The 21,036-nt window shown below is 32.5% G+C and overlaps 2 protein-coding genes across 2 annotated transcripts in view; both read right to left on the bottom strand.

Annotated features, from left to right (window-relative positions):
* The window catches only part of LOC126892035 (uncharacterized), a 573,784-nt gene that overhangs the window by 272,259 nt on the left and 280,489 nt on the right, over nucleotides 1–21,036 (bottom strand). The gene's annotated exons all lie outside the window — the stretch shown is intronic.
* Nucleotides 19,317–21,036, bottom strand: part of LOC126892028 (farnesyl pyrophosphate synthase-like) — a 42,234-nt gene continuing 40,514 nt past the window's right edge. The window contains exon 4 of the mRNA XM_050661442.1: nucleotides 19,317–19,695. Within this exon, the coding sequence (XP_050517399.1) occupies nucleotides 19,354–19,695 (342 nt within the window). The 3' untranslated portion in view covers nucleotides 19,317–19,353. The remainder of the gene's footprint in view (nucleotides 19,696–21,036) is intronic.

The following is a 21,036-nucleotide window of genomic DNA, read 5'->3' as shown; positions in this document are numbered from 1 at the left end:
TACCCGGTCATACATTTAGTTTTTGTGGTCTTTGAGTATGATTGTTACGTATCCAGTGTGGATTGACCTCAAAAAATACCTTAAATTTTGGGGATTTACATTTCCACACAGTGTAAATATTTCTTGTTAACGAAGTTCTCGTCAGTTAGACAGGCCGCACATCAAAGAAACATGAAACGTAAATCACGTTTCATGGAAATAAAACACTGCTAAACAAATAGACGTTCGGTCATTTATGAAACTTTCCGAAAATAAAAATGTGTTATGAGCATGAATCACACTCGTTTCATTGGTAGGCGGACTTTAAGATTTGTTTAGCCGTGTTTAATTTTCATGAAACGTGTTTTACGTTTCATGTTTCATGTTTTTCGATTCATGTTTCTTTGGTGTGCGGCTTGCCTTATAGTCCAGAGAAATAAGGATTTTCTCAGGACACTCAAAGATCCAGGAAGCTGACTACTTTTTTAGTTATTGTAGACCTATAAGAAGAAAACCTACCTGTTTCCTACCCAGAGTTCGCGTCCGTTTTTTTAACAATTTAGTGCAAAAAACGCGATTTTTTCGATTTTTTGCACCCCAATAAAATGCTAAATAAGTAAGATAAAATTACAAAATTTGATTTTTTAGAAGATTAAAAAAGCTTCAAAATACCAGTTTTTGAATATTAAAAAGTCAATTTGTTGCTTCGCAAATTGCAAAATAAATGAAAATCGATTTCTGTTAATAACTTCTTACTTACTTACTTACTTAGTCCTAAGCCTTTCTACCTTTAGGTGTAAGGCTGGTGGAGTTGAGTTTGGCATTGTAGTCTCCATGCTTTCCGATCTTGCGCTAGGTTTCTTGCACTTTCCAATGTCAATCCCTTCTTCTCGACTTCTTTCCTGATTTCATCTACCCACATAACTCTTGGTCTCCCTCTTTTGTTTTTCCCCTGCACTCTCGTTTCGAACACTCGTTTTGTTAGCCTCTCGTTCGACATTCTACACACGTGCCCGAACCATCTAAGTTGTCCTTCTACTATTTTTTCATTGATTGGTTCTAGTTTTAGGTTTTGTCTAATTGTTTCGTTTCGTATTTTGTCTGTCCTCTTTCTGTTTGCTATTTTCCTCAGGAACCTCATTTCCATAGCATTGACTCTGGATTTTTGTCTCCCCGTCAATGTCCATGTCTCGCTGCTATACATGATTGTTGGTCTAACTACTGATTTAACGACTGCCGTTTTTACTTTTTCCGGTATCCCTTTTTTCCCAAAAAATGTTGTTTTCATAGTGTTAAATAAGCTTCCTGTTCGTCCCATTCTCTCGTTTATTTCCATGTCTTGTTTACCATTTGATTCGATTATTACTCCTAGGTATTTAAAATATTCCACTTGCTCTAGTTGTTTCCCGTCTAATTCTATTGCGTGTGTCTTCCTCGTATTTGAAATTATCATTGTTTTTGTTTTCTCTGTATTAATTTTCATATTTATGTTTGATAGTTCTTCTTCTAGGATTTCAAGATTGTTCTGTAAGTCTTCTCTGTTTTCTGCTATCAATACCATGTCGTCTGCAAATAGTAGCTCCGATAGTTGAGTCTGTTTCATTTGCCAGTATCCTAATGTTAGTTTTCTCATTCTTCTCTTGGCTTTCTTTATCGCTTCATCCAGTACCACTGAGAATAGCAGTGGACTCAGCACGCATCCCTGTTTGACGCCTTGACTTGTAGAAAATTCTCTGGATTCCTCGTTATTGGTTCTTACTGTATTTGTATTATTTTTGTACATATCCTTTATTACTTCTATTATGTGTCTGTCGACTCCCCTTTCTGTTAGTGTCTTCCAAACGTCCTTTCTTCGGATTCTGTCAAACGCCTTTTCCAGGTCAATGAAGCACATATGTATCTCTCTATTTTTCTTGATTACCTTCTCACTTACTTGTCTTAATGTGAATATTAGGTCTTGCGTGCTTCTGTCCTTCCTGAATCCACACTGTGTGTCTTCCATAGTTGTTTCTATTTGTGTTTTTATTCTTGTCTCTAGTATTCTTGCTAATACCTTCCCAGGGATACTTGATATGGTGATACCTCGGTAATTATTACAGTTTCTCTTGTCTCCCTTTTTGTGTATTGGTAATATAATGTCTTTCTTCCAGTCCTTTGGTAATTCTGCTCTATTTATGATATCATTCATTAGTTCTTTCATGCTATCCATTCCCTCTGTCCCCATGAATTTTATCATTTCCGGGGTGATATGATCCTTGCCTGGTGCTTTGCCCAGTTTTACTCTTTCTATTGCTTTCTCTAATTCCTCTCTTGTTATGGATTCCACTTGTTGTTCTTCATTCCTTTCTTGTATCTCCTCTATGTTGTCCTTGTCTACATGAGTTAGCTCTTTGAAATGTTCTCTCCATCTTTCCATTATTTGTTTTTCTTCTGTTAGTACGTTTCCATTCTTGTCTTTTATATTCGGCATCGTGTGCTCTTTCTTTTGTCTGAGTTGTTTTAATGCGCCGTAGAAGAGTTTTTGGTTTTCCCTATAATTTTTTGTCATTTTTTGTCCAAATCTCTCCCATGACCTTTCCTTTCCTGCTTTCACCGCTATTTTAACCTCTTTCCTTTTTTCTTTATATGCTTCGTAATCTTCCGGGTGTTTTGTGCTTAGGTATCTTTTCCATTTGTCTTTTTTGTTCTTTATTTTCTCTCGTATTTCTTCCGTCCACCATTCTGTTCTCCTCATGTTAGTGTTTGCTATTTTTGCTTTCCCGCAAGTTTCCTCAGCTGCTTTGATTATGCTGGTTTTTAGATATTCCCATTTTTTTTCTATATTTGTATTTTTTGCCCTACCTTTCAAAGTATTATCTAATTTTTCTTGGAATTTCTTCTTATATATTTCCTCTTTTAATTTGTAACTTTTTATTTTTTCATTTACTACCTTTCTTCTCTTTTCTTCTTTTTCCTCTGTTGTTCTCATTCTCATTATTACTAGATGGTGGTCACTGCCAATCTCCGAGCCTCTTTTCACTTTCGTATCCTGTACTCTTTTCCATTTGTTGCTGCTTACCAAAAAGTAATCTATGATTGATTTTTCGTTTCTGCTGTCTTGTACTCTCGTGTATTTGTGTACTTCTTTATGTTTAAATTTTGTATTTGTTATAACTAGTTTATTCTCCATACATATTTCTATTATTCTTTCACCATTTCTGTTTAGCATTTCTTCTCCTTCTTTTCCCATGCACTCCTCTATTCCGCTGTTGTTGTTTCCGACTCTACCGTTTAGATCTCCCATTACAATTATGTTTTCTTCCCCATTATCAATTTGCATTTGGAGCTCCTCGAAAAATTTATCTTTCTCTTCCTTTCTTGCATCTTCATTTACTCCGTAGGCTGTTATTATTGTCCATATTTCTTCGTCCATCAGTTTAATTTTCACCGATAATATTCTCTGGTTAACATATGTTTCTTCTATAACGTGTTGTAGTCTATTCGGTGCAATTATTATCCCGACTCCTTCTTTTGCTCTCTCTTTTGTATCCGCTCCTACCCAAAGTAACCAATATCCTTTGTGTATTTTCTTAAGACCTTTTCCTTTCATCTTCGTTTCTGTTATTCCTAGTATTTCTATTTTTTGTCTTATCATATCTTCTACCAGTTCTTCCTCTTTTCCATTGATGCTTCTCACATTCCATGTTCCCATTTTTATCTCTCCTTTTTTCTGCAATCTAGCTTTCCCCTTTTTCCTATTTTCATCCTTGTTTACCTTTGCATCATCTTTTTCCCTATCGCTTTTCCCATTCATTGCCTTGGTTGTCATTGTTGTGGGTCCGGTCTCATTATTTTCTTTTAGTTTTTTGAAGTCCCTTCCCCGATATTTCTGTGAGTTAGTATAAGTTTCTCTTTATTATGGTCCCATTTCCACTCCTTTCCATTAATCTCCAGTTTCATATATCCTATCTTCGTAGTATTACCTTTGTCTTTTTCTTCTTTTGCCATTTTCCTAATTTTTGCTTGTATTTCCCTCTCCTTTCTTGTTAAATCTGATTCTATATACACCTTTTGTCCCTGTAGATTTTTCAGTTTTCCTTTGTTTTTTAGTACACTCATCTTATCCGTTAGGTTTTCCATTTCTGCTACAAAGATTTGGTCGCCGATCTTCACCGCTCCTCTCAGTCTGACCTCTAATTTCAGATTTCTTCCTATGAAGTGTTCTACTGACTCCTTTACAGGCTTTCCGTCGGTAGCATCTAGTGTTAGGCCTTTTAATACTATATTATTTCTCCGTCTATCTTTTTCCAATTGTTCTATTCTATTGTTTGCCATTTTTAAACCTTCTTCCAATTTTTCGTTTTTTTCTTTCAGCTCCTTAATATATTCCATCGTTTCTTTTTGGTCTTTCCGTATGGTTCTTATTTCTGCCATCATTTCATCATTTTTCCACATAACTTCCCGCATCATTTTTATCATCTCTTCATTTGTGTCGTTGCTTTTATTCGGTGTTCGTCTCGTCAGGTTACTCTTTTCAAAATATAATTTATCTTCTTTATATTTTTTCTTCTTAGATTCTTCGTCGCCACTATCAGATAGTTCTTCATTCTTTCTATAGGTTTCCTTTCGGATTGTTCCTGTTCCTAATAACTTCTACCAAATTTAAAATTGAATTTTGGGGTTTCACCCAAAGTTGGGTATTTTGGTACTTAACAAACTCTCAAAATTTCAGACCGATCCATTAATTAGTTTAAAAGTTATTTTATTTGTTTATCCCAGAGACATAAGACAGGAAATAATAAACATAGGGAAATTCTGAGTATGCCATATGAAGGTAAAAGAGTGGTAGTATCAAAATGTATTAGAAAAGGATAACAGAATTGAATAATATAGCCAAAAATCCTAATGACAAATTTTTGAAATTTTGTAGATTAAAAACATTTATAATAACTTTAAAAATGTGTTTAACTTTTTATATATTCGAAAAGCTAGTATTTTAACACTAATTTTCAAATAAAAAAATTTAGCCTGGGTTCATTTGGGACAAAGTTAGCATGTGCTTATTTTTTTTAATTTACAGCTAATTTTTTATAATGCGGTAACCTTAGGTGCCTATAAAATGGCTACAGCCTGAAGGTCCCGACATATGTGAATAAGTGCACCGTTGCTCTTTACAGTATTCGGAGGGGTCGGGGTCGGTAGATAACAAAATTAAAGAAAATTAGAAAGAAAACGAAGAAGAAAACGAAAAGTTGGACGCCAACCTACCTGCGTAGGATTTTACCTTACCTTACCTTACCTTGTGGATACAATTGAACAGGAACTATCTGATAGCCAAATTACTCTGTAAAATTATCTGAAATGTAGGTGGATTAAATAAAAAATAAAAAAAAAAATAAAGAAAATAAAAAAATGACAATCGTAAAAAAATGACAATTATTCGAAATTTATTTTATAAAAAAGTCTTAACAATAATGTAGCAAAGAAACAACAAAAAACTAAACATAAAACAGTCAAACGAGATAGAAAACACAAACCCGTTAAATATATAAAAAAATTAACTTGTAAAACCTAAAGGTACTATTTGTATAGAGAACGCTTATTTATATTACTATTTAACCCAAATTAAATTTAATAAAGGCCGAATTAAAAACTATAAAAACTGAACAAAAAAAAAATGTCGGCACTTTAGGTTTTATGTTGGTAAGTACCTGAGATGCTGAGCTCAACAAATTATAGATATTATTAATGATATAAATTAAACATAAACTAAATACACTATCATTTTTTTTATACGAATCTAGCACCAAAATAAAAGGTTTTTGTTCTGTACTTATTGGAACAGTCCACCCACTTTAACTGATAAAATTTAGCAATATCTATGAAACGCTCAGTCTAAAAAAATCGCGTATAACCACCAAAGTATTTTTGAGATAAAGTCAAGTCAAAATTGTTACCTGAGATGTGGCACTTTACTTAACCACTCTACAAATAAATAATATGTTCAGGCAAACATACTGCTACTAAAAGCCTCCACGGTACGGTAGCTGACAAAGTGACAAAACATAGGGCTTACAGTGTAGACTGATCCATCCTTTGCACAACCTCCAACAAAGATTTGCTTGTCTTTAAACAAAAATCAACACCAACCAATACTCTCCTCCACTCAATAACCAGAATACTCTTTCTAAATGATCCAGATCATCCACTGTACGACATTTACTTATTTTTCTATAAAAATTGACCAAAAACTTCCACCATCAAAACTGAAAGACCTCTCGCCTTTTTCAAAAACGTCAAAAGTGACAGTCTTGTTCTCGGCGTCCCGGTAAGTTTGGTTGCATAAGTAGTAGTGTATTTTCTGAGAATAATACACTGCTACAATAATAATTAAGGAATCTCATTAGTGCCATTTTAAAGAATGGGATTTGTATTTTTTGTTAAAAAATTTGCACAAACATTGTACCTTCACAGCACCCTCTACGATTTTTCAAAAATGTATTTCAAACGATTACTAGGGGGAACCTACAAATCCACCGAGTTAAAATACCAAAAAAGCAATTTCAAACGAATGTAATTTTCTGTATCTCCGGATTAACTCAATGGATTTTGATCTTTCTTGTTTTAATTTGTATGTACTTACATTAAAAATATGCAATTTGTTTATAAATTTATTAATTAATAAACAGTCTAATTTGTTTAAACAATTCTTAAAAAAAATTTTTTTTGTAAAAATCTATTTTTACAATCACAGTATCATTAATGATCATAGAAAAAGTTAAAGTACACTTTAATAAACAAATTATTTTTATTAGATAATTATGTATAGAAGATAATTTATTTATAAAAGTATATATTAACTTTTTCTATGATTCATAATGATGGTATGATCAAAAACAAGAATTTTTGGGAAACAATTATTTTTTCAAAAATTGTTTAAACAAATTAGACTGTTTATTAATTAATAAATGTCTAGACAATTTGCGTATTTGTAATGTACAGAACAATTACATACAAATTAAAAAAGAAAGATCCAAATTATATTCAGTACATCCCGAGATATAAAAAATGATAGTAGTTTTAAGTTGCCTTTTTTAGTTTTTGAACTCGTGCATTTGTCGGATCCCAGCTCCCCCTTTACTTACCACGACTAGTCACCAATTGAACTACACTTCTAAAAATTTGTGTAAAATACCAGCATTTTGAATATGTGAAATGATTTATTCTAAGGACAATATTTTTAAAGTTATTCTAAATGTTTTTAAACTACAGAATTTCAAAAATTTTGCATTAGGATTTTTGACTATATTAGATAATTTTTGTACCTTTTTTTAGTGCATTTTGATATAATCATTTTTTTACTTTCATTTGGCATACGCAGAATTGTCCCATCTTCATTATTTTCTGTCTTATGTTATTGCAAAGTATAGGTCTCTGGAATAAACAAATAGAATAACTTTTAGAATAATTAATGGATCGGTCTCAAATTTTAAGATGTTTGTTAAATACCCCAATAGCCAACTTTGGGTGAAACACTAAAATTCTAAGGTAGTCTCAGTAAAAGTTATTAACAAATAACGGTTTTCATTTATTTTGCAGTTTGCGTAGCAGCAAATTAACTTTTTAACTTTAAAGAATCGGCCTTTTGAAGGTGTTTTGTTGTTCTAAAAAATTAAATTTTGTAATTTTATGTCAAATATTTAGCTGTTGAATGGGGTGAAAAAATCGAAAAAATGGCGATTTTTGCACTAAATTGTTAATAAGTAATTAAAAAACGGACGTGAACTCTAGGCAGAAAACATTTAGGTTTTCTTCTATAGGTCTATAATAACTAAAAAAGTAGTCAGCTACCTGGATCTTTGAGTGTCCCGAACATGGTCTATGTCTAGCTTATTTCCCTGGAGTATTACAATTTTATTTATACCTCATTAAACTGTAATATGCATATGGTCATGGTAATCTTCATTTAATTCGTGAGACCTCATAAAAATTTTTAACCGTTCCAACAATGACCTGGGATTACAAAAATTAGTAATGTAATTATCTCTTAATTAGCCTCTTACTAGGTACTATCACTACGATTCCATATATCGATAATTAGCTATAGTTATTTTAACAGAAATGAGTAAGTTATGACATTTATGTTTTGTTGATGCTTTTCTAAATGTTTTTTGACGGTACCGCGTATGAAAAAAAGTTGATTAATAGCACGCTGAAAATTTGTTAATAGCTTAAGGGTGTCTAGTCGGATAAACTTTGATATATGGGATCCCTGGAACAGGGGCAGTTTTAATTGTGGAACAGGTTAAAAATTTGGAACGGTCAGATCACGAAAACGGCACATTTATTTTGTCCGACAGAATAGACTTAATCTCTCCGAACAGAGATTAAACTCTCATGCAAAAATCAGACTGCTATTTATCACCTGTCATAATTCCTGTCATTTGACATATTCTACATGTTCCACTCATTAAAACGCCGATTTGGTGATAAATGGTAGTCTGATTTTTGCATGAGAGTTTAATCTCTGTTCGAAGAGTATAAGTCTGTTCTGTCGGACAAAATACATGTGCCGTTTTCGTGGTCTGACCGTTCCAAATTTTTAACCTATTCCACAATTAAAACTTCCCCTGTTCCAGTGTTCCCATATATCCAAGTTTGTCCGACTAGACACCCTTAAGCTATTAACAAATTTTCAGCTTGCTATTAATCAACTTTTTTTTTCATACGCGGGATCCAGACATATTAGTAATTATTGCATTTTCCAGTGTCACTTCAAAGTAATGAGGAATAAAACCATTTCAAAAAACCGACAACATACACATACAGTCTAGTTTAAAGGAAGTTTGTTGATTAATGGTAATGATAACAGGGAATGTTAATGGCGTAAAAGGAATTCTTATATTTAGAAAAAACACTGGTCTTCATCTTCAAGCTCTTATTAGAGATAAGAAATGATTCTGACAATTATTTTGTTCGTTACGCGTTTGGAAACTTCAATTGACCGTCTTCCTACGCTTCTTTTACGTTTGATGTTGTCCTGTATTATATTCTTTATTATTTAACTTAACTTCTTGATTTTTATTGAGTTTAAAACTCCACATTGTGTTCCTAATTGATCGAGAACTTTTGCGTTTGTTTTCAGAACCGTCAATCACAAAAAAGTTTTCCCGTGCTATTAAAAGTCGACTGTACAAATTATATGCGGCATCTTATTTCTTTCTTTGATCAGAATCTACAGTGATCCATGCTTTTGTCAGCACTCGAACTAGATTTTTCCGAACACTTATTCGAATGGTATGTAACCAGTTGCTGAATGTACTAAAAAATAATACGAGAAACATAAATATTGTACATTATGTACATACAGGGTGATTGATTAGTAGGGTAAAGCTCAATAGCTCCTCTATAGTAATAGATAGCAATAAAAGTTAATAGCAAAAATTTTAGCCATCTTTGAGCTTCACATTACAAAATTAGTTAGAATGTTACAGGGTGTTCGATAACACAGTGGCAGACCTAACTTATGTTTTTTTAAATGGAACATCCTATATTTTACTTTATATTTGAAATTCTGTTAACTTCTCCATCACAAAAATATAAAGGTTTGTAATGTTATACATGGTATTTACAAAGTTATACCCAATTTTGTATGAAAATCGTAACAAGTTGAACTCCCTGTATAAATAAAAATAAGCACAACAGCAATGGTCTATATTAATGCCACATTTTGTATTTATTGTCAAAATTTTTAAGAATTATTGATATTGCTAATTTTCTTTATATCAAATACAGGGTGAGTCAAAACGCAAATACATTATTTTCTCAGTAATGTTAAACGGAACACCCTGTATTTTATATTATTATTGAAAAGTAACATTAACGTACTTTAATTTTTATGTAACATTCCCTAAGCCCAAATTTATTAGTTTTCGAGATATTTTCATTTTTCAGAGCAAATTATTTTAGGTGTTTAAATTTATCTAAATTTTAAGTAAGCCATGACTGATTGACTGATGGCAATTGACAATTAAAGATTACCGATTATCAATCCGGTAATCAATGTAACACTGTAGCAAATAAAGAAATAAAAATAATTTATTAGTAATACATTTTACAAACAAAAACACAACCACTACATGCAACATTTTTGAAACAATTAAAAACTATATTTTTATGTAAATGCAACAAATAACCAAAGAAAATTAGTAAAAATTTTTACAAAAAACACAAACACAAAATACAATATTTTGTGAAGACAATTAAACACTACTTTTGTATGTAAATGTAACAATGTAACAAATAAAGAACGAAACATAATTTATCAGTAATACATTTTGCAAAAAAAACATGTTTGAAAAAATTAGAAGCTACTTTTAATAAAATATTTTTATTATTTAATCTAACACAATGCCACATACTTGATATAATCAAAACATTGAGTAATACTGTTATTAGTAATATTGTTATTAGAGGGTTTAAAATTTAAACTGATATATTATTTGCTAAAGAATTAAATAACTCTTATTTTCTGGATGCTTATTTAAATCCCTTTACAGCGCGCTGTGCTCGTTCTGTTCATTCGGAGAAAAATTCTCAAGTCAGTACGCACCAGTAGGATAGAAATCGGAAGGTAATATTCTGTTTTTGCTCTTATTGACTGGAATAATGCCTCAGCCTGTCAGCCTTTGTCAATGCTTGGCATTTTGTCGGCAACTTAATCTGTTCCTGTAAGAATTTAATCATTAATGGCATTTACCGCAGCCGAACTCGCCTGGGAGCCATTATTAAAGTTTTCAAACTGGAAGACCTAAACCAACCGCTTAATTTAATTGATTAGTATTAAAGTATTATCTGCTTATGCTTATCTAATACCAAACTTTCCATATTGAACTAAATTAAAAATTGATTTTTATCACTTCACTTTTACCTTATACCATGGTGGAACAAATGTTGTCAACAAGTTGACAAGAAATCAAACTACATATTATATTTTCAATAAATATCTCATTTTTTTGCTTCTTCCGGTTTTTCCTTTTGCCCTATAAAAGACGTTGAAGCTACATCTAGCTATAATTTTATACATTTCTTCCATTTCCCCCCTCTTTCCTTCTTCCATCTTTTAATAAAGGTATTATTTCTATTCTCAATTTTTCTTTTTGTCTTTTCGATGTACATATATCTGTTATGTCCAGTACCAGATTAAGAATATTAAGCCCCCTAGGCAAACCATGCTATGAGGCCCTAAATTAACCTGTGCTTTCTCCTACCAAAACGTCGGATAACCCCTCCATCTCAGAGCGGATAAGTAATATCCATCCTTATAAAACTCGATCTAGTGCTGCATAGTCTTTTAAGGACTAGATCGTGGCGAATGGGATTGCTTAGTCAAGTTTCATTTAAGCATTTGATCATAACTTCCCAACGGTGGGTTGAGGCTGAAAAAAAAAAGTTGTACACGGACTGAACAAACCCAAAATACGATATTGCTCCAACTCAAATTTCAGCAGCAATTACTCTAACAAAATTAAGTGAGTGTGCGGCACAAGGAATGTAGCAAGTGTGTGCAAATTTGTTAATTTATATAATATGAGCCTGGAGACTATTGTATTTGCCTGACATGTTCGCTGCATTATCGTATGGTTGTCCCCTTATGTCGTTTTAACATCAATGCCGCAGTCATTTCTTCTTCTTCTTCTTCTTTTTCTTCTTCTTCTTCTTCTTCTTCTTCTTTTTGTATAGACATGACTCTGTCTGCTTTTTAAATGTGCCTCTAGTAAGTTGTCGTTCCATCGTTTTCGTGGTCTTCCCACTGATCGTCTTCCTATTGGGGAACCGTATCTCGCTGTCCTGACTATCCTACAGTTGAGTCCCTGAATCTTTACCCGTGCATCATCATTTAAAGCATACGAAATAAGTCGATGATAAGTCGGAAATTGAAATTTACTAAACACAACAGCAAGTCACTTACTGTCACTTGCTGTTGCGTTTAGTAAATTTTAATTTCCGACTTATCACTGACTTATTTCGTATGCTTTAAATCAGCGATACTCAACCTTTTTCTTTCCTGGGCCACATAATAGCTATTGCCACAGCTTGAATACGCCTAAAACCGAACATTGAATGAGCTACTTACTCTACGGAGCATTATTTGTAAATTAACGCATCAAAATACACTTTGTATTCTATTTTTCATCTCATCCCTTGTTGTTGGAGGTATTTTATAAACTTCATTATTAACGTAACCCCAAGAAAATCAGTCCAGTTTATTAAATTCTGGTGATTTGGGTGGCCACTCTACTGGTCCATTGAAAAATGAAAATACGAAGCAAGCTTTCAATCCTAATAGCAAATAATTAATATTGAAAAATATCAAAAATTACTAAAAGATTTTTAAATTGAAAACTTACTGGTACATCCCCATGTATACACCTCCAAGACTTCTACAATTTGCAAGTCATATGGATGCTGCAGTAAAGACGATAGGGAAGGAATTCTAAACTTTGCAATTCAAATCCCCCGTCTGCAGCCGGTTAGGAACTGAAAGATGCACCATAGTTACTCTACTGAGTAATAAGAAAATAAAATAAAAATGTGTGTACCATTTTTATATATTCGGCTGCAATACGAAGGAAAAACAATCTTACTTTTTAATTAGAATAAGGAGTGCAGCCAGTCCCTTTAACTGCAATTTTCTGCTCTTATTGGAGCTTCATCAGAAGGAACGTAGGCACTGTTCTCCTTAATCCAATCAAATCGCATCGAAATGTTTTTCCAAATATTGCAGCCAAAATGATGGTATTGGGTGGCTAGCGCCATCTGGCCGTAAAAATATGAAGCAAGCTTTCAATCCTAATAGCAAATAATTAATATTGAAAAATATCAAAAATTACTAAAAGATTTTTAAATTGAAAACTTACTGGTACATCCCCATGTATACACCTCCAAGACTTCTACAATTTGCAAGTCATATGGATGCTGCAGTAAAGACGATAGGGAAGGAATTCTAAACTTTGCAATTCAAATCCCCCGTCTGCAGCCGGTTAGGAACTGAAAGATGCACCATAGTTACTCTACTGAGTAATAAGAAAATAAAATAAAAATGTGTGTACCATTTTTATATATTCGGCTGCAATACGAAGGAAAAACAATCTTACTTTTTAATTAGAATAAGGAGTGCAGCCAGTCCCTTTAACTGCAATTTTCTGCTCTTATTGGAGCTTCATCAGAAGGAACGTAGGCACTGTTCTCCTTAATCCAATCAAATCGCATCGAAATGTTTTTCCAAATATTGCAGCCAAAATGATGGTATTGGGTGGCTAGCGCCATCTGGCCGTAAAAATACGAAGCAAGCTTTCAATCCTAATAGCAAATAATTAATATTGAAAAATATCAAAAATTACTAAAAGATTTTTAAATTGAAAACTTACTGGTACATCCCCATGTATACACCTCCAAGACTTCTACAATTTGCAAGTCATATGGATGCTGCAGTAAAGACGATAGGGAAGGAATTCTAAACTTTGCAATTCAAATCCCCCGTCTGCAGCCGGTTAGGAACTGAAAGATGCACCATAGTTACTCTACTGAGTAATAAGAAAATAAAATAAAAATGTGTGTACCATTTTTATATATTCGGCTGCAATACGAAGGAAAAACAATCTTACTTTTTAATTAGAATAAGGAGTGCAGCCAGTCCCTTTAACTGCAATTTTCTGCTCTTATTGGAGCTTCATCAGAAGGAACGTAGGCACTGTTCTCCTTAATCCAATCAAATCGCATCGAAATGTTTTTCCAAATATTGCAGCCAAAATGATGGTATTGGGTGGCTAGCGCCATCTGGCCGTAAAAATACGAAGCAAGCTTTCAATCCTAATAGCAAATAATTAATATTGAAAAATATCAAAAATTACTAAAAGATTTTTAAATTGAAAACTTACTGGTACATCCCCATGTATACACCTCCAAGACTTCTACAATTTGCAAGTCATATGGATGCTGCAGTAAAGACGATAGGGAAGGAATTCTAAACTTTGCAATTCAAATCCCCCGTCTGCAGCCGGTTAGGAACTGAAAGATGCACCATAGTTACTCTACTGAGTAATAAGAAAATAAAATAAAAATGTGTGTACCATTTTTATATATTCGGCTGCAATACGAAGGAAAAACAATCTTACTTTTTAATTAGAATAAGGAGTGCAGCCAGTCCCTTTAACTGCAATTTTCTGCTCTTATTGGAGCTTCATCAGAAGGAACGTAGGCACTGTTCTCCTTAATCCAATCAAATCGCATCGAAATGTTTTTCCAAATATTGCAGCCAAAATGATGGTATTGGGTGGCTAGCGCCATCTGGCCGTAAAAATACGAAGCAAGCTTTCAATCCTAATAGCAAATAATTAATATTGAAAAATATCAAAAATTACTAAAAGATTTTTAAATTGAAAACTTACTCACCCAATACCATCATTTTGGCTGCAATATTTGGAAAAACATTTCGATGCGATTTGATTGGATTAAGGAGAACAGTGCCTACGTTCCTTCTGATGAAGCTCCAATAAGAGCAGAAAATTGCAGTTAAAGGGACTGGCTGCACTCCTTATTCTAATTAAAAAGTAAGATTGTTTTTCCTTCGTATTGCAGCCGAATATATAAAAATGGTACACACATTTTTATTTTATTTTCTTATTACTCAGTAGAGTAACTATGGTGCATCTTTCAGTTCCTAACCGGCTGCAGACGGGGGATTTGAATTGCAAAGTTTAGAATTCCTTCCCTATCGTCTTTACTGCAGCATCCATATGACTTGCAAATTGTAGAAGTCTTGGAGGTGTATACATGGGGATGTACCAGTAAGTTTTCAATTTAAAAATCTTTTAGTAATTTTTGATATTTTTCAATATTAATTATTTGCTATTAGGATTGAAAGCTTGCTTCGTATTTTTACGGCCAGATGGCGCTAGCCACCCAATACCATCATTTTGGCTGCAATATTTGGAAAAACATTTCGATGCGATTTGATTGGATTAAGGAGAACAGTGCCTACGTTCCTTCTGATGAAGCTCCAATAAGAGCAGAAAATTGCAGTTAAAGGGACTGGCTGCACTCCTTATTCTAATTAAAAAGTAAGATTGTTTTTCCTTCGTATTGCAGCCGAATATATAAAAATGGTACACACATTTTTATTTTATTTTCTTATTACTCAGTAGAGTAACTATGGTGCATCTTTCAGTTCCTAACCGGCTGCAGACGGGGGATTTGAATTGCAAAGTTTAGAATTCCTTCCCTATCGTCTTTACTGCAGCATCCATATGACTTGCAAATTGTAGAAGTCTTGGAGGTGTATACATGGGGATGTACCAGTAAGTTTTCAATTTAAAAATCTTTTAGTAATTTTTGATATTTTTCAATATTAATTATTTGCTATTAGGATTGAAAGCTTGCTTCGTATTTTTACGGCCAGATGGCGCTAGCCACCCAATACCATCATTTTGGCTGCAATATTTGGAAAAACATTTCGATGCGATTTGATTGGATTAAGGAGAACAGTGCCTACGTTCCTTCTGATGAAGCTCCAATAAGAGCAGAAAATTGCAGTTAAAGGGACTGGCTGCACTCCTTATTCTAATTAAAAAGTAAGATTGTTTTTCCTTCGTATTGCAGCCGAATATATAAAAATGGTACACACATTTTTATTGAAAAATGAAAATATCTCGAAAACTAATAAACTTAGACATAAGGAATGTTTTAAAAAAATTAAAGTACGGTAATGGTACTTCTCAATAGTGATATAAAATACAGGATGTTCCGTTTAAAATTACTGAGAAAATAATGTACTTGCGTTTTGACTCACCCTGTATTTGATATAAAGAAAATTAGCAACATCGACCATTCTTGAAAATTTTGACAATACGTTAAAAAATATGGCATTAATAAACCATTGTTGTTTTGCTTATTTTTATTTATACAGGGAGTTGAACTTGTTACGATTTTCATATAAAATTGGTTATAACTTTGTAAATACCCTGTATAACATAACAAACCTTTATATTTCTGTGATGGAGAAGTTAACAGGATTTTGAATTTAAAATAAAATATAGGGTGTTCCATTTAAAAAAAAACATAAGTTTGGTCTGCCACTGTGTTATCGAACACCCTGTAACATTCTAACTAATTTTGTAATATGAAGCTCAAAGGTGGTTAAAATTTTTGTTATTAACTTTTATTGCTATCTATTACTATAGCGGAGCTATTGAGCTTTACCCTGCTAATTAATCACCCTGTATATATTATTATGTACCAATTTATAGGAAATTTTGAGAACCCAATCCTAAAGCTGGGATCTCATGGAACGTGGCGGGTCGCTTTACGTCGCACCAGTTTACGTCGACAAAGAGAAATAGAAAACAATATTATACACAAAACAGAACACTGTTGGCGTGCCACGTTACTTTTAATTTAATAAATATTTACTTTTTGATAAATTCTGACAAGCACTGCCTACACTGGCAGGTGTACAAGACCTACCAGTTTTGGCGGTAGAAATTTTAGTAAGTTGGTTAATTCATACATTGGTAAAAATTCAAACACAACGTCACTAGACCACTAAATAGTAAAATTACCACTACACTGGTCGTATCAGTAATGTAGTAGTCAGCTCTGTATCAGCTTCTGACTTCCCTTAAACCGTGTTGAACAATAACATGTTCTTAAATAGTATATCGAGTACGAGCAAGAGCAAATACAATACTCTACAAGGCCTTACCAATGTAATCCTTTATTCATTCAACATCATATTATAGTCCATGTGGTAAGACCGCTCCCGTCTGAAAAACATTTCTAATTTGGTTTCTCTGCGGACTCATATTCAAAAATGTCACCTTTAAACAAATCTGAAGGGACCGGACGGAATTTTTGGGCAGAAATTGTTTAAATAATTTTTTTAAATAAATACATAAGATCACCTTTTATTGCTCCAAAAAATATGTTTTTAGATTTTTTGGATCATTCTAAACAAGAAAGGTATCTTGTGATTTTTCTCAAAAATTGACAGTTTTCGAGTTATAGGCGATTTAAAATCTAAAAAATGCGAAAATATGCATTTTCGAGGCTTAAAAACTCATATTTAAATTAGTATTTTTAAGGGTGCCAATAACTTGGATTAAAGTTTAAACATTCGTTTTCAAGATTCCGAAGAGTGGTCGGGTCTAACTTCAATTTAGACCACAGTTTTTTAATTGTTAATTATGCATGTCCATCCGATTTTTTGGCCGATGCGGCGCGCTCTATTTCAAAAATCTCCTATTTTCCTGCGAAAAATATTTTTTCTAAATTCTTTTGGACATTCTAAATAAAATAAATTTTTTGACATTTTTCTCAAAAGTTACTAGTTTTAAAGTTATAAGCGATTTAAAATGCGAAAATGTGTTTTTTTTTGTCATTTTTCGGATTTTAAATCGCTTATAACTTTAAAACTATAACCTTTTGAGAAAAAGGTCAGGAGACTTATTTTATTTAGAATGTCCCAAAGAATCGAGAAAAAATATTTTTCGGAGGAAAATAGGAGATTTTTGAAAATAGTGCGCGCCGCACCGGCAAAAAAACCGGATGGACGCGCATAATTAACAATTAAAAACCTACGGTCTAAATTGAAGTTAGACCCGATCACTCTTCGGAATCTTGAAAAAGAAAGTTTAAACTTTAATCCAAGTTATTGGCACCCTTAAAAATACTAATTTAAATATGAGTTTTTAAGCCTCTAAAATGCGTGTTTTCGCATTTTTTAGATTTTAAATCGCCTATAACTCGAAAACTGTCAATTTTTGAGAAAAATCACAAGATACCTTTCTTGTTTAGAATGACACAAAAAACCTAAAAATATATTTTTTGGAGCAATAAATGTAATCTTATGTATTTGTTTAAAAAACTTGTTTAAACAATTTCTGCCCAAAAATTCCGTCCGGTACCCTTCAGATTTGTTTAAAGGGAACATTTTTGAATACGAATCCGCAGAGAAACCGAATTAGAAATGTTTTTCAGACGGGAGCGGTCTGACCACATGGACTAATACTATAATATTTCCTTCTAGCAACACAGTTGTATTACAAAATTAAACGCTGTTTTTATTTTTGAAGTAATACTTCTTTAGTTCTTTAGATGCGATTGGGAAAAATATTAAGGTCAATTTAAAAAAAAAACGACAGTATCAAGTATGCGCACATTGACAATATTAATAAAAAGTGTGAAAAAATATAGGTATAGTCGGTTCGCTAAACTCAGATACAACTGGCTAGTGATTAATTTTGCCAATTTGCCAAAATTGGCAAAAAAATAATTACTAAATTGGTAATAATTACTAAATAGTTAGCAAGTTTATCTATTAACCAGTTTTTACCAAAAACCAAAAAATACCTATTAAAATCACTAGCCAGTTGTGTCTGAGTTTAGCGAACAGACTATATTGGTGTTTTTAGTAAATGTTTTTATTAGTGAGTGTTATAGTAAGTGTTGCCACTCACCGTCCTCAATGTGAAGATATAATATTGCCTATTTAGCAACCCACATTCCTCGTGGGAGTCATATAATGCCCACAGGCCATATCCTTAGGGATTATATCCATCCTTTGGATTTTTCAATTATTTTGTCAATGTAAGACATTTAGTCAATACTTAAAAGGTTTTAATCTATGTATTTCTGGGGACTCAGCAACACGCCTGTAAAAACACACACTGATGATGCTCTTTTTAGAGAGCGAATACGTTCTGTGATAATTGTAGCTCTTTAAGGGTTTTTAAATAAAAATACCTTTTATAATGGAAATTTTTCAATAAATTTATTAGTAATAATTAATGGTATACACCCAGCTAGAGGAACTTCTTCCTTGTGGATTTTTATTATAATTTTAGTGTCTTTGGATTTGACTTCGTCGGGCATAGGGTAGGTATTAAATTATGATAAAAAGAAGATTTAAAAAGCAATCTTAATATTATTTGTATAATTTTGTACATCTGTCAAAATAATTCGCTTTGGTATTAATTTATTCCATTAATTTTATTTCATTCTTACATAGCTACGACCATAGCACACTGCCTTAAACAGGTTTTCGCCTGATCACCGTAGTTCAGTCATGTAGAGCACGGTTATTCGTCGGATAGGTGACTTCTTTGGAACACCTCATGTGTTGTCTTACTTTTTTAATTTTTGGTATTATTTTAAGGACATTTTTTGGAAAGTATTAAAATTAGTTTAATATTTAACTAAAATACAAATAAACTGTTTAAAATATATTTATTTCGTTGAAGAATAAACTAAATAAAAAATAATTTTATAGAATATTTTTGGTAAATAATATATTTACCTCTTATAAAATATAAATAAATAAATATAATAATTACTTAATTATCCACGGAATTTTTTCACTAGAGCAAAATCTAATAAATCTACAAACAATTGTCTTGGCAATTCTTTTGGTAATTTTTCTATACTTTCACACATTTCATTATAAAATTTCTCCTCATATTTCTTGTAGCTTTCGTATATCTGCATGTCTTCGTAAATATTTTGAATCTTTCTCAAAGCAGTCGTTTCATTTTTTCCATAGTTTTCAGAAAATATTCGCTTTTGACTTGGTTTGCCGTATTTGGCAACTTGTTGTCCTAACCATGTTACTCTACCTGCGGATATATCTGGGCAATCTTTTTCAGTTTTAGTGATTGGTTCATATGCACCCCACATATCGTCCTAAAATTCAAGAAAATGATATAAATATTAACAATAGGACTTATACAAGCCACAATAAACTTGTACGAAAACGACTCGGTGGCTGTGAAAGTGAAAAATAAAATCGGAAACAAATTCTAAACAACCAAGGGACTATTACAAGGTTGCTCTACGTCAACAGCAACATTCAAAATATTTGTAGAGATGGTACTAAGACTATGTAAAAGGATAATGAGCGGAATGGGTATACCCTGTTCCCATTAAGCTTCGCTGATGATCAGGTAGTAATGGCGCAAGATGAAGAAGAACTCTCCTACATGTTTAGAAGTCTTACAGAAGATTACTTAAGGAATGGTCTAGAAATCAACTTTAATAAGACAGAGTACATGGTAATGGGTAAAGCTCGGATTATAGGCAAAATGCCTTTTTTTTGCCTATTTTGCCTATTATAATTGTTTTTTGCACTTTTTGCCTTTTTTCGTAAATTCCGCCTATTTGTGCCTTTTTTAAAATTATATGGTACTACCCATGATATTATTTTATTACTAAACCATTCTATAATAAAATTTTGGGTCAATAATAAAATATCAATGGTTTGTTTATATAACAGATTTCTAGGAAAATGTACCTGATCGAGACTTGAGGGTTAACTATTTGGAAATCCCTAAGCTTTATTAGTTTATTATCAGTTGTACAGTCGGTTACTGTATCAGAGTTTAGTCACAAATTGCTATATCCTAGTTTAGTTTTGTTGCGTATACCGAAAAGCAAAGAACACGTTTTAAAACGTTTTAGACATTTGTGTGAAAAGATGACATCTAAATTAAGGCTATGGATCGCACCTTATTCGGAACTTTCTCTAGAAGGAGATGGAGCATTTTGTAAACCATGCGGCAAATCGGTAAGTTTTATTTTTTCTCTTTTTTTCTCGTCCCACAACATAACTAAATTCTAAAGCGGTTTTAGAATTCTAATTATTTTTTTTTTAAATTCTCAGATTTCAAGTAGAAAAAAGTACTTTATTGACCAGCATTGTGGAACCCCACTTCATAAACGTAATTTGGAAAAATTAAATTCCTCTAAGTTAGCCCAAATATCTCTGTGGGATAGTTTAAGCAGTTCAAAAAAAAGGAGGAAGACGCATTTAAATTTGATTTATGCCAGATGATGATTGCATCCAACATTCCTTTATATAAAGTTAATAACCCTAGTTTTAAATGCTTTTCCGAAAAATATCTTAATAAATCCTTACCGGACGAGAGTACATTGAGAAAACATACTGTGGAAAAATGTTATATGGAATGTATTTCAAAAATTAAGCGGGAGTTAGAGGGCAATTTTTTGTATATTATCGTGGATGAA

This window comes from Diabrotica virgifera, chromosome 9, assembly GCF_917563875.1.
Source record: "Diabrotica virgifera virgifera chromosome 9, PGI_DIABVI_V3a".
Lineage (NCBI taxonomy): Eukaryota > Metazoa > Arthropoda > Insecta > Coleoptera > Chrysomelidae > Diabrotica > Diabrotica virgifera.
The sequence above is the reverse complement of the archived record's forward strand: the minus strand, read 5'-3'. Positions and strand labels throughout refer to the sequence as shown.